This window comes from Ovis canadensis, chromosome 6, assembly GCF_042477335.2.
Source record: "Ovis canadensis isolate MfBH-ARS-UI-01 breed Bighorn chromosome 6, ARS-UI_OviCan_v2, whole genome shotgun sequence".
Classification (NCBI taxonomy): Eukaryota; Metazoa; Chordata; class Mammalia; order Artiodactyla; family Bovidae; genus Ovis; species Ovis canadensis.
In genome coordinates, this window is record NC_091250.1 from 20,111,657 (window position 1) to 20,126,334 (window position 14,678).

Consider the following 14,678-nt stretch of genomic DNA (forward strand, 5'->3'; position numbering starts at 1 on the left):
CATATCATATTCAGAATCTGATTCCTTCTCGCCATCTCCACTATTTCCCTGCCATAATCCTCTCAAGTTACCATTATCCGTGACCTAGGTTAGTGTAATAGCCTCCCACCAAAAGTAAACGAAGGAGGATATTAGTAATCTTTTTACTAATAAGTGCTTTTCTTCTGTAGACACAAATATTTTAGTGCTCACTTTTACTGTGCATTATTTGTAAAATACTGAGCAAATTAGGAGTGTAGGTTATGTCATGGGATACATGGCAATTCTTGTTCACTTCCTTGAGGAAACCATCTTTGGGGAGACACATTAGAATGTGATTGATCGATCACATGAATTAATGATGAAAACCACAGAAATAAATTGCAGGTGTCCAATTGAAGAGCTGCTAGAATCTATGTGAGTTTAGTAGATTAGAGAAGGTTTTGTGGAGGATGAACATGAGCTGTGTCTCACACAATGCTGAGGAGTTGTGGCAGGAAGGCCAGGTGACGTGTCTGCGGTTGTATCAATATTAGGTGGAATGAGCTCAGTCTTTTCTGAGAGGCATTACACTGGTTGGACTGAAGAATAGGAGGCAGGTTCATCTGAAGGATTGTTGCGGGCGAGAGGATGAAGTGGGTTTAGATTAGCAGTTGGGAAGCTGGTGGAGCCACGTTTGGGGACTGGACCGGTTCTTTACGTTAGAATCCTGAGCGGGCGTTGGACAGGGGCGCTGGGGCAGATGAGCGCAGGAACTGTTGTTATCAGGAAGTCGTGTTTATTTTTACCACACCCATAGCATGTGGGATGTCAGTGTCCCAACTAGAGACTGAACCTGTGCCCCCTGCAGCGGGAGCACGCTGAGCCTTGACCACTCGATTAGAGCTTAGACAGTGGATTTGGAGAGTGTCCTGGGTGTTATCTAGAGTGACCCAGTAACAGGTCATCTAGGATATCTAGACTCTGTTCTCTAGAGTCCTGATTTGCCCAGGACTCCCTCAGTGTCAGCCCTGAAAACCCCATGTCATGGAAACCCCTCAGGCAAAACACATGGTTGGTCATTTAAGGACAGCATAGTTCAGACAAGCAACTGGTATCAGAGGTACAAACCAGAGTAAAACATTAGCACATTATCAAGTGAACAGAACTTGAGGATCAGAGATCCAGAGCGTTTCAGAGGTCTGATAGGCAGGCAGTGGAGTTCAATTATATAAATATCTTGGCTGACAGAATTTGGGCAAATGAAATTCAGCATTGTCATAGCAACTTTGTTTATATGACAGTCTAATTTAAACAGATTTTGAAAAACGAATATTTTAATCAATGGTTTTTGAGTTTTGTATAATAATAAGAGCAGTAGTTATCAGCAATGGATACTTAACTTGTACCAGGTACCTTGCTAGATTTTACAGATATTTTCATGTTTAATTCTCACAATCAGCCTATGAGATAGGCAGCATTGTTTTCTTTCCTTTATAGATGAGGAAATTGGTGGTTTGAGACATTAGGCTGTTTGCTTAGTTAACAGCTAATTAACAGTAGAAGGATATTTGAACCCTGGCCAGCCCGAAACTCTTAGCCACTCACTGTGTAGTATCATTTCCTGGTATCAGGAACCCGTTCTGTTTTATTAATTTTTCTCCTTTTACTACAAAAGTAACACTTGTTAACTCTAGGAAAATTGAAACACAGGGACAGCAGAAAACTATGCAAAATACAATTCCTTCTGTTTAGAAAAAAAGTCTATTGACATCTTTGTTCATATCTTTTTCTTTGGGGGGGCACATTGATATATAATTTTTTCTATAAAAAATGACATTTGATAAATCTTTTAAAACCAGTTGTTAGACATTTATTCTTTTTCAATGTATTTTGTTGGATGTTTAGCTTCTTGTAATGTTTTGATACTACAAACAGCTTGCAATAAACATAATTAGCTGAAGATGATATACAGATAAAGGAAAACGAAACAAGACTGAGAAACAAAAATTTACAATGATGGACAGTAATGCAGGAGATGCATAATGATTGTAAAGTCACTCACTCTATTTTGTATTTGGATCACCAGTACAGTGAAAACCAGTGACTGAGGAATATTTGCTTTTGAACAGACCATTTTGTTGAACAGCCCTCTTTCGTTTAAAGTTGAATTTTCAAAAAAATCACCTAGAGCTGGTGCAGGAACCAAAGTAGGACCTCAGCCCCTGGGCAAAGTCCCAGGAAGGCACCTGATCCCTAAAATGTAAATGCAAGTAGTGGTTCTGCTGCTGAGGAGTTCACTTCAGGGGTTGGTGTCCGACTCTGTGTGACCCCATGGACTGCAGCACGCCAGGCCTCTTTGTCCATCACCGTCTCCCAGAGCTCACCCAAACTCATGTCCGTTGAGTCGGTGATGGCATCCCACCGTCTCATCCTCTGTCATCTCCTTATCCCCCCGCCTTCAATCGTTCCCTATATCAGGGTCTTTTCCAGTGAGTCAGCTCTTTGCATCAGGTGGCCAAGGTACTGGAGCTTCAGCTTCAGCATTAGTCCTTCCAGTGAATATTCAGGACTGATTTCCTTTAGGATTAACTGGTTGGATCTCCTTGCAGTCCAGGGGTCTCTCAAGAGTCTTCTCCAACACCACAGTTCAAAAGCATCAATTCTTCAGCTCTCAGCTTTCTTTATAGTCCAACTCTCACATCCATACATGACTACGGGAAAAGCCATAGCACTAACTGTATGGAATTTTGTGAGCAAAGTAATGTCTCTGCTTTTTAACGTGCTGTTTAAAAGACCAGAGAATTCTGGAAAAACATCTGCTTCATTGACTACGCTAAAGCCTTTGACTGTGTGGATCATAACAAACTGGACAATTCTTAAAGAGATGGGAGTACCAGACCATCTTACCTGCCTCCTGAGAAACCTCAGGAGGTATGCAGGTCAGGAAGCAACAGTTAGAGCCGGACATGGGACAACTGACTGGTTCCAAATTGGGAAAGAAGTACATCATGGCTGTATGTGGTCACCCTGCTCTTCAGGGGACTAAGCCACAAACCACATAACCAGAAATGGTAGCTGAAATAAAGAGAAGTAAATTTCAGGATTGGAATATTACAGCAGGGGCTTCCCTTGTGGCTCAGTGGTAGAGAATCCACGTGCTGATGTAGGAGACACGGGTTTGATCCCTGGTCCAGGAAGATGCCACGGGCTGCTGGAGCAGCTAAGCCTGTGTGCCACCACTAAGGAGCCTGTGCTCTAGAGCCTGGGGGCCGCAGCTACTGAAGCCACTGCAGTGAGAGGCCCGGGTGCCAAACTAGAGGAAAGTCTGCGAAGCAGCAAAGACCCACACAGCCATTAAAAAAAAAGAATGTTAAAATAGTTATCAAAGCTGGAGGCCATGGCCAGTTAATGACAACTGGGAGTTGATGCTCAGTCCCCGAGTGTTGAGTCAGGCTTTTTAAACTCTCTTGCCAAAGGGCAGGAGATTGGGCCTGGGATGAGCCTGAAAGAGAAAGTCGCTCAGTTGTGTCCAACTCTTTGCTACCCCATGAACTGTACAGTCCATGGAATTCTCCAGGCCAGGATACTGAAGTGGGTAGCTTTTCCCTTCTCCAGGGGATCTTCTCAACCCAGGGATCAAACCCAGGTCTCCTGCATTGCAGGTGGATTCTTTACCAGCTGAGCCACAAGGGAAGCCCAAGAATACTGGAGTGGGTAGCCTATCCCTTTTCCAGTGGATGTTCCCAACCCAGGAATCAAACCTGGGTCTCCTGCATTGCAGGAGGATTCTTTACCAACTGAGCTATCAGGGGGATGAGCCTGATGAGCCTATGGGTGGGAAAAAACACCCCAAGAGAGCTTGAGAGAGCTCCAGGGATTGGAAACCTGGCAGGTTCTGACAGCCGGAGGCTTCGAAGAATGATGTAATGAAGGTTATTGAGTGATTAAATCATCTATGAGTAGGCAAGGAAGCAGTTTAAGAGGATGCTTCTTAAATGGCCAATGTAAAGAAAGAGGTTCTTGGTCTGGGTACTGGTAGGAATTATATGTAAAAAATATCTAAATATCTCCATTAAATAATTAGGTTGGAGACATTACTCTTGTGACATTCCTCCTCTTATCACAAGTTTGGAGTACAGATGGAACATGTAGTTTTGATCCTTGGAGCTTGTAATGCTGCCATTACTTTCATTAAATTGAGGCTTTAACTGGTATATTAAAATTTTCTTTTATTAAATAGGTATGCTGTGTCTTATAATTGCAGTTTAAGTTAATGCTATCACATTTTAAAATTAAAAATTATTATCTTCTCTTGGTGCTTTGAAGGTCATCATAAAATTAATGACAAATATACTGTAAAGACATTTCAATTAACTTTCTTGGATATTGATCAGATAAGCACTAAGATTTATAATTATTTTCTGAAGTCTTCATTAGATGAGTCCTTTGTTGCTTTGGATGACTGTTTTAGTAAGTACTTTCCAAACCATGGAAAGTGTTGCTTCTGAGTTAATTTAAAGAGAAATCTTCATTTTGCTTCGTGTCCACATTGGTTTTTTGTTTAACAATGGTATAGAAATTTACTGTGTTCTTAATTAGAAATAACTTTTGTGTGTGTTTCTGGTGATTAATTAAATTCATGAACTTCCAAGAATCTCTAAATATTATAGAAACTTCCATTTAATTAACTGCAGCTAATGGTTAGATGTGCTTCATTGCTTTGAACTTTTGAGTCAGTCCTCCCTTGCACAGTATTTGATAAATGTGATCATAAGTTCTGTCTCACCATGGAATTTTCTAATATTTATTATTTTCATAATTGCAAAGAAATCTTTGTTGTAAGAAGAAACTGAAATAGTATTCGATATAGACTCTTACTTCTCCCAGCCTCATAATGATAACTCTGTAACAATTTGACACATATTCTCCAGTTTTCCATGCAGTTCTGCTCTGTGGACATGTGTGCATTCTTTACACACCCTTCCTCCTCCTCCCCTCCCCTCTCCTCTCCTTCCCCTCTCTCCCTCCTTAGCTTAGGCTCTGTGGTGCTGTCCTAGGAGAGGAGGCTTTGTTCTGTGCTGGATTTCACTCCCTGGCGAACTCATTGTCCTTGTTCTTTCCTTCACTTGGTCACCTTGAAAGTTCAGTAAATTCAATCTGTGCTTTACTTCTCTTTATCCTCAGCACTCAAACCAGGAGCCCTCCCAGAACAAATTCTCAACTCTGTAAAAGACAACTGTTCTGAGTGTTTCTCCTAGGGCCAGCCAGCTAAGCAGCCGCTTTCTGGCTTGCCTGGCGACTGGCCCCAGGCCCAGAGGGGCTTTGCTGGTTCCAAGGATGAAGTTTCTCTGGGGTTTCCCTAGGCTATTCTTTGCAGCTTTCCTCTTCTCGGTCTATTGTGGGTTGAGATTTCTTCTGCATTAGCAACCCTGGCTGATTTCTGTCTCCTTGAGTTTTTTGAAAAATGGTGATATGTTGATGGTAGAACTTGTTTCTTCTTTCTTCTGTTGTTTTAGTGGGATTTAGGGCCACATGATTACTTAGGTACACGATGCTTTGAATCTTGCAGGTGCCTAGTCTGTCTTCTGTTTTTGGAAATTCTTTCCGGGTTCATTTGCAGTTTCTCTGGTTTGTGTTATAACTTGACAGTTTTTTTCTTCTTTTAGTTTTGCATTTTATATCAATCATAATTAAATCATTGATACCTCATTGGTCTCTTTTTGGGTTCAAAAATGACATCATTGCTTAACAGATTTATTTTCTACTGCATTTAGGGACCTCCACAAGGTGTTACTGCATGAACCCAATTAATGGTGCAAAATTTGTGTTTAGAAAGTTAAATAATTGTCCTTATTTCATTTGTTAGGTATAAACGACACTATCTTTAATATATATTTGTGTTTTATTTGCCAGGTGACTAAATATTGTTAGTTTCCTTTTTGCAGTGTTCAGATTTTAAAAAAAGATTTAAAAAAGTAGTAGTAACTTTACATGAGCACATGGGACTCAATGTATTTTAAAATGATTTCTTACTGTCAGAAATGATTTAGCATTTTTTTTTATTATTGTGATACATTGATCCTACAACAGCATATATTTTTAATTTTGTCTTAGGAAGGAGAAAACATTTTCTACTTGGCAATTGAAGATATAGAAACAGATACAGAGCTTCTGATTGGCTACCTGGACAGTGACATGGAGGCCGATGAGGAAGAACAGCAAATGATGACAGTGATCAGTGAGGAGGAAGGTAAAAGCTCTAAAGGACAATCAACAGCTAGCAGAAAAGGTGTTAACTCTAACTGGGGGGCCAGGAGAACGCAAGTGGTAGGAGGAACAGAGTTTGAAATGCGCTTGAATCGTAATGGCATTGTAATAGTGTGTTCTCAAAATAAAGTGCGTTTTGTCAGAATTCTCAGAGGGCACCCAGCCTAAGCCTCTCTCCCAGCAGGGAGGGGATGGTGGGCTGGAGGGGGATGGAATGGTGGGCTGGAGGGGGGATGGAATGGTGGGCTGGAGGGGGGATGGAATGGTGGGCTGGAGGGGGATGGAATGGTGGGCTGGAGGGGGGAGGGGACGGTGGGCTGGAGGGGGAGGGGACGTGGGCTGGAGGGGGGATGGAATGGTGGGCTGGAGGGGGGATGGAATGGTGGGCTGGAGGGGGATGGAATGGTGGGCTGGAGGGGGATGGAATGGTGGGCTGGAGGGGGGAGGGGACGGTGGACTGGAGGGGGGAGGGGACGGTGGGCTGGAGGGGGATGGAATGATGGGCTGGAGGGGGGAGGGGATGGAATGATGGGCTGGAGGGGGGAGGGGATGGTGGGCTGGAGGGGGATGGAATGGTGGGCTGGAGGGGGAGGGGATGGTGGGCTGGAGGGGGATGGAATGGTGGGCTGGAGGGGGGAGGGGACGGTGGGCTGGTGGGGGATGGAATGATGGGCTGGAGGGGGGAGGGGATGGTGGGCTGGAGGGGGGAGGGGATGGTGGGCTGGAGGGGGATGGAATGGTGGGCTGGAGGGGGAGGGGACGGTGGGCTGGAGGGGGGAGGGGATGGTGGGCTGGAGGGGGATGGAATGGTGGGCTGGAGGGGGGATGGAATGGTGGGCTGGAGGGGGAGGGGACGGTGGGCTGGAGGGGGGAGGGGATGGTGGGCTGGAGGGGGAGGGCATGGTGGGCTGGAGGGGGGATGGAATGGTGGGCTGGAGGGGGGAGGGGACGGTGGGCTGGAGGGGACGGATGTGTTCTGCAGGATGCCAGGGCCCTCGGCAGCTCCCTGCTCTCACTGCTGGGGACTGATACTGGGGCTTTTTGTGCTCCAGCCCTGACTTTGTCGTTCGCCCGTGTTGTAACCGGGCTGGTCACTAGCTCTGAGGCTTGACTTTCTCTTCTGCACATGGGGAAGGGCCAGTGCAGAGGTCCTGTTGGGCCCTGTGGGAGTTTTCCTGGGCCTTGCTCTTGTTTAAGATCCTTTGAGAATCTGGAGCATCTGGAAATGCTCCTCTGTCTGGTTGTGGAGACCCATAGCACTGCAGGGCTGTACCGGTAGGGTCACCGGGAATGCGCAGGGACTGCAGATGGACTTGCTTCTGTCAGCCCCGCAGTGTAGGAGACGCATGTCACTTGCTTGTCCTCTGCCAGTGGATATCACTTGTCATCGGGCTTGTTTCTCTCATTTGTGTTTTACTGTTGATCGGTCACAAGGGAATTGTGAAGGGTGGTGTAGGCGTTCACGTTTTGTAAAAGGCTGGTCTTTCTATAGAGTATTTTTCCTTCTGTTCAACAAAGCCACTTCAGAAGTGACATGGGTTTCTTTAGTAACCGTGGTATTAATGTCTTTTATGTGAATTTTCTGTTTTAACTGTATGTCATTGACTGAGAAAGTATGAGTGTTCTGAGTATTTCCAGATTATGCCTCTGTTTAATTTGGCTGGAATATTTAAAAGGAAGATGAGGACAGGCTATCAGTTTTGTCTTTCCAATATGCATTATGTTGTTGGGATGTTAGATTTCGGTTGATGGGAATTATTTCTGTATAATTTTGTGTTTTCTTCATTTTTGTATTTATTTTCAACATTGCCCCAAGAGTATGGTACTACTGTGTCCCCTGTTTTACCTTAAAAATAAGTCTCCTACTTTTTAAGACCATGACTTATAAAATAAGTTTTTTTTTTTGTAAAAAAGAATCAGTGGAAACTTTAATAGCTCTTTAGAATTTAGTTTTGTTTATAAATGCAAAACATAAAATCCCCCAAACAAACAAAATAACCCCCCAAAATAGATGCAGAAACAAACAGCAAAAGAAACAAAGAATCCACTCAAATGTCAATCAGTGGAGAGTTTGGTTAAATAAGTAAGTTATGGTACCTTAAAGTTTAAAAAAAATTGACTTAAGAAAATACTACGTGGAAAAAGTAGCTATGTATGAAACTACGTGAAAAGGATGATCATAAAAGTAGCTATTGTTAGACTCTATAAAATACAAATTCACATAAGATAAGTCAGTCATGGAAAGAGATTTCAGTAGCTGTCTCTTCATTATGGGGTTATTGGTGATTTTTATTCCTTCATATTTTCCGCATTTTATCTAAATCTAAGTGTATTTGATAATCAAGAAACATGCGTAAGTTAACTAGCGCGCTTTGAAATGTGGGGATAGCCGTGGCAGTCCGCGTGGGGCTGATGGCCGGGGAGGCAGTGGCGCCTCACTCGGCGTGCTGCAGTGAGTGCTGTTTCTGTGACCCTGGTCTTTCTCACATATATGTGAGATTCCCCTTGGTAATTCAGCGTAGTTCACCTTGCTTGGGTTTCTCTCTTCTTGCAGCTAAAAGTGAACTCAAGATGACCTGTTTCAGGGAAGACTTTGGCTTTCCAGTTCAACGTTTGTAATAACTCTTTGATGTGAAAGGTTAATGTTACAGGGTAGATTAAAAGTTGAGTTTGAATTGGTGAAACACGATGGTTTTTAAAAAAATGTTCTCATAACACTTTCTGTTATTTTTCATGGGCAGCCTATTCATACTTATAGAGATAATAAAATTTTACTAAGCTGGTACCGTTAGCACAGTTAATTTTGATTTTAAAATGAGGGCAAAACTGAGCAGTTCTTGGCTCTTCATTTTTGTCTCATAATTCTGCTTGCTTGTAAATATGCAGATCGCTTTGGCTGTAAAGAGGACTATGCCTGTCCCCACTGTGAATCGAGTTTTACCAGTGAGGAAATTCTTGCCGAGCATCTTCAGACATTGCACCAGAAACCCACAGAGGAGAAAGAATATAAGTGCAAGAGCTGTGGGAAGAAATTCCCAGTTAAGCAGGCTTTGCAAAGACAGTGCGTACATTAAAGATAATCTCTGAAGTTATAAGCTGATATTTTAACTCTTTTATTTCGTTTGTCTTATAGTTAGTTTCTAACCTGTGTGCCTGTGTGATGGTGTGTGTATAGAAATTAAGCATTCTTTATTGTCACTGTCATTAACTTTTCTTACATTGATTTTTCAAACATTCTGTTTATGAAGTTTAATAACTTTCCATTCAATATTAAGCTCATTGGTGTACTAATCTGAAATCTGATATGCATAATTTAGCTAGTGCTTTGAGGTGGCAGATCGAGTTTGAGTGATCTGCATGTGATACTCCTCTGAAATCAGGTAAAAAAGAGTTAACGAAATGGAGAGAGTTTGGAGTATAAAGAATACAGGGACATTTTGGGAAGCAGTGTTTATTTCATAGCAATGTTGGAGAAATCACTTTGAAGATGAATATGTGCAGGATCTAAGGATGAAGTGAATAAAATGGTCCCACCCATTGCTTGACACCCTTTATTATTTTAACTGTTTATATTAACAGCATATAAATTTATCCTCTTATTTAAGTATTTTACAGTATCATGAGTTACTAAAAACGAGAAAGTGTATATATGTATTTATAAACTTCTGTTTTTAACATAATGTCACCTTGCATATGAGCAAGAAATCTTTAACATAGGCTTAATGTTTCATTTTTTATTCATTCAAGTAAAATTTTGAAACATGCTGTATTTCATATTAAAATAATTTTCCTATATTTACCCACTTCTGCTTATGATATTTGAGATTAAAAATTTCTGTTCGAAACTTGAAAGACTTGAAAACTTTTATAATGGCAGGAGATTATACATTTAGAAATTCTCTTATACACTTTCAAACAAGCAAAGGCTATATACTTTTTAATGAATATATTTTAAAACTGCATTCTCGTCAGTTTTTATTGAATTTTACGTTATATGTACTATATCAAGCATACTTTTGCTGAGCTGTTAGGTGCTACTAAAAAGTTTAAGGGCAAAAGACGGAAGAAAAAGAGAGATCATGAGTGTGACTTTATTCAAAGTAGAGGTATTTTCATAAGCTTTTGTCGTAGACTTCCAGTTTTTTTTTTGTTTGTTTTTTTCTATTTCCCCCCAGTGTTCTTCAGTGCTCAGCGAAAAGCAGTCTGAAGGAGTCCTCACGAAGTTTTCAGTGCTCTGTTTGCAATTCTTCCTTCAGTTCAGCATCGAGGTTGTGTGTCTGAGTTATCAGATGGCTGTTACACGATCGTGGGTCGTTACTGGCATGCATGCTTTCATGCTTCTTAGTGGTTTAGTCTCATATGGCTTCAGAATTTGAGTGCTTTCCTTCCTCCCTGCCTAGGTAATGCTTGTAATGACCCTGGAGCTCTACTGGGGAGCATGCATTACAAAAGCCAGCCAGGATGCTAGAAATGAGTAGGTGTCCTCACCGTTTCTCCTCCCTGTTCCCCTGTCCTGCTTGTCTTGCAGTTTTGAGCAGCACCAGGAGGCGTGCCAGGGAGATGCCAGGTTTGTGTGTAAGGCGGACAGCTGTGGGAAGAGGCTGAAGAGCAAGGAAGCCCTGAGGAGACACCAGGAGAACGTCCACACCGGTGAGGAGTCATCAGAGGGCCGTGTTTGAAGGGGCCTCCTCTCCCCGGGCGGCTGTGGTCTGTTCTTAATGCTCACTCTCAAGGACAGAGCTTGCTTTCCCATTGTATTTCACACAGATGTAGCGCTCTGGAAGTGGAATTTTTTTTCTTTCACTGAACATTATTTCTTTTTAAGTTGATTTCAGTGATAGTCATCGTTTTTCCCATTTCTGAATTAATCATAACTGGAAACCTAAGCTAGGATCTGTTTGTGCTTGGTAGCCAGATGTATTAAGAATTAATATTTTAGGCAGTAATTTTAATGCTTCAGCACGTGAAATTTCTCTTATGGCAGATATATTTAAAAGTGGCATATTTAAAAACTACTAACTGAAAACTCTTCTGCCTTAATATTTTCACAGTAAAATTAATTTTTAAAAAACTCTTACATTTCTCCTATATTGGAGAAGATTACTGGCTACATTTTGACATGCAAATTGAATATATTTGGATTTATAAAGCAGATACAATTTGTATTTTTTCTAATGGTTAGCTAAACAATAGCTAAACAGTTAGAAGCTTTGTTACTTAGATTTCATCTGCCTAGCATACAGTAAATGGATTTTGGTTTAGGGGTTGAATCTCTTGCACTGAATTGAACAGATTAATATTTTCAGAGTTGATGATTTGTTTCCTTCAGTGTCTTCCTTAAAGGAGACTGAGGTTCATGGCACTTCTCATATCCTTCTATACTGATATTTTTCTCAGGTGATTACTATTGCTGTTGGCTTAAGGGTGGAAATGTCTTTCTAGATAGGAAGAAAGTGTTATTTCTTTTCTTCTATCCTGTTTATTCTCATGTGCAGGGGAAAGGAATAGTTGGAACTCAGCTTCTATTTCCTGTGTTTATTCAGTGTCCAAAAAGCGTCTCCTTTAATGCTAGTTGGGAAAGCTCGTATGAGCATGACTGCTGGGTCCAGCTGCACATCACTGGTTTGGGCTGACTCTCAGTACCAGCCATGTATGAAAGCTCAGGGTGGCAGGAGGTATGGCCTTGTGAAATACAGCTTCAGAATGAGGAACAGCACTGAGACTTCACAGTGTCCTGACTTCTCTCTCTCCTTTTGAATGATACATGACTGATGTAGAGAAGATGGCATTTTTCTGAATTCTTTATATTTAGGCCTTTTCTATGTCTGCAAAAGGCAGTCATAACTTTTTGATAGACCTGTCTCTTCATAGTTTTTGCTTTTTAATAGCTGTTATGGTTTAAAATGCTGTTCTTAATTTCCCCCATCGTTGTCTGCAATGTATTATAACAAATCTTTTATGTCATTTTTAAAGTTAACTTTGCTGAACTAAGTGAAAAACCAGATGCACACTAAAACTCTGGAAACTTACATTCTTGTTATTGGGCATGTGGTCTTCAGACTGTGCTATAAGCCTAATTTCTTTAAGATTTCTTGTAGTTGGTCTTGGATATTAAAATATTACTGATTCTGAAAACTCATGTTGATTTTGTAGGAGTGAATATATATAGGGATGTTTTTTATTTTTCTATGTTGTAGATTCTATAAAATATGAAACTTACTGTATTTCAGCCAAAGGCCACATGCATATTTTTTGCTGGAATTGGTACACAGTCTGCCTCTCATTCGTAGCCTCTCTCTTGCTTCTTCTCTTTTGTCTGTGAACTACATGGATATTTGGGGAAAGAATATTCCATATTCAGAATAACGAAAAAAAGCAGTGTTTGTACATATGGTTGTAGAACCCTTTACTCTAGAAAGACAAAGATACTCAAGGAAAGAGAAGGCCGTGCAGCTTTACCACTGACAAGGACAAATGTTCCTTGTTAGGTGGTATGAATTGAAGATACTGAGAAGAGAGAAGCTGAATTTTTAAATATGAATCACATTTTTCCGTAGCACCTGTAACATATGGTGGGTGGGTTCTCAGACCAGCTCCTGGAGGCACACTTAACCCACATTGTGCTGAAACTCACAGTACTTAAGTAGCTGTGTATTCAGTATTGTTGAATTAATTTTTCATGCATCTCCCACATTAGTTAGTAATGTGTTCCTGACTGTTTTTGAAAGCTGAATCAGAAAGTCAAATATCAGACTTAGCTGAATATATAAACTAAAATGGCATAAAGTCTGGTTGTAGCTTTGTAGTTGCTCTTGTCCTTAACCCTGGGGAAACTTGTAGGGTGGCGTCCTTTCCAGTTACTCAAGAGGAAGCAGTGAGGGGGTTGATCCCCTTAACCCACCTTAACCATCTTAACCATTTTTTCTCTTTTGATTTGATTCTGTGGTTGCTGACAAGAGATTTTGATTTTATAGGAGATAACATTTACCTACATCCTCAGGCAAACAGTCATAAACTTTCCCCATATTTCTTCTGAGGACTAGGATTCTAGTTCTGGGATAAAGACTAGAAGCCATGAGGAGGAGAGAAAAGGTTGACGAGGAGGGATGGTGTATTGTCTCTGACTCCAGCTGGTAGAGCAGAGGCAGAAGTATTGGGAAAGGTGAAGTGAGTGATCATGGAAATCTCACTTCTATCTCTATTCTCTCCCTCATGCGTGACCTAACTGGTGGGAAAGAAAAAAGGTCTAAACTCAAAAAGGAGCTGGTTTAAGGGATAAGCGGGGACAACAGAGGACTGTGGATTACAGTAAGGTTGTTGTGTTGTTCAGATGCTCAGTTATGTCCGACTCTTTGTGACCCCATGGACTGCAGCAGGCCAGGCTCCCCTGCTCTCCACCGTCTCCAAGAGTTTGCTCGAACTCGTGTGGTAATGAGTCGGTGATGCTATTCAACCATCTCATCCTCTGTTGTCTCCTCCTTCTGCCTTCAATCTTTCCTAGCATCAGGGTCTTTTCCAGTCAGTCAGATCTGGGCATCAGGTGGCCAAAGTACTGGACCTTCAGCTTCAGCATCAGTCCTACCAGTGAATAGTCAGAGTTGATTTCCTTTAGGAGGGACTGGTTTGATCTCCTTGCAGTCCAAGGAACTCTCAAGAATCTAATCCAACACCACAGTTCGAAAGCATAAATTCTTTGGCACTCAGCCTTCTTTATGGGCCAACACTCATATCCATACATGACTATTGAAAAAACCATAGCTGTCACTATATAGACCTTTGTTGGCAGTGTGATGTCTCTGCTTTTTAATACACTGTCTCAGTTTGTCATACCTGTTCTTCCAAGAAGCAAGTGTCTTTTAATTTCATGGCTGCAATCACTGTCTGTAGTGATTTTGGAGCCCAAGAATATAAAAGCTGTCACTGTTTCCATTTTTCCCCTTCTATTTGCCATGAAGTGATGGGACCAGATGTCATGATCTTCGTTTTCTGAATGTTGAGTTTTAAGCCAACTTTTTCAGTCTCTTCTTTCACCTTTATCAAGAGGCTCTTTAGTTCCTCTTTACTTTCTGCCATAAGGGTGGTGTCATCTGCATATCTGAGGTTATTGATATTTCTCCCAGCAATCTTGATTCCAGCTTATCCTTCTTCTGGCCCAGAGTTTCTCATGATGTACTCTGCATAGAAGTTAAATAAGCAGGGTGACAATATACAGCCTTGACGTACTCCTTTCCCAATTTGGAACCAGTCTGTTGTTCCATGTCCAGTTGTAACTGTTGCTTCCTGACCTGCATACAGGTTTCTCAGGAGACAGGTCAGATGGTCTGGTATTCCTATTTCTTTAAGAGTTTTCCATAGTTTGTTGTGATCCATAAAGTCAAAGGCTTCAGTGTAGTCAATGAAGCAGACTTAGATGATTTTCTAGAATTCTTTGGCTTTTTCTATGATCTGGT

General features: G+C 41.5%; 1 protein-coding gene across 4 annotated transcripts in view; it reads left to right on the forward strand.

Moving 5' to 3' along the window:
• Window positions 1–14,678, forward strand: part of PRDM5 (PR/SET domain 5) — a 267,629-nt gene that overhangs the window by 105,787 nt on the left and 147,164 nt on the right. For 2 of the 4 annotated variants that reach the window (XM_069593363.1, XM_069593365.1), the window contains exons 4-7: window positions 6,076–6,211; window positions 9,115–9,289; window positions 10,404–10,496; window positions 10,757–10,878. In XM_069593363.1, the coding sequence (XP_069449464.1) occupies window positions 6,076–6,211; window positions 9,115–9,289; window positions 10,404–10,496; window positions 10,757–10,878 (526 nt within the window). The remainder of the gene's footprint in view (window positions 1–6,075; window positions 6,212–9,114; window positions 9,290–10,403; window positions 10,497–10,756; window positions 10,879–14,678) is intronic. The other 2 variants (XM_069593364.1, XM_069593366.1) reach the window with 1 other exon arrangement.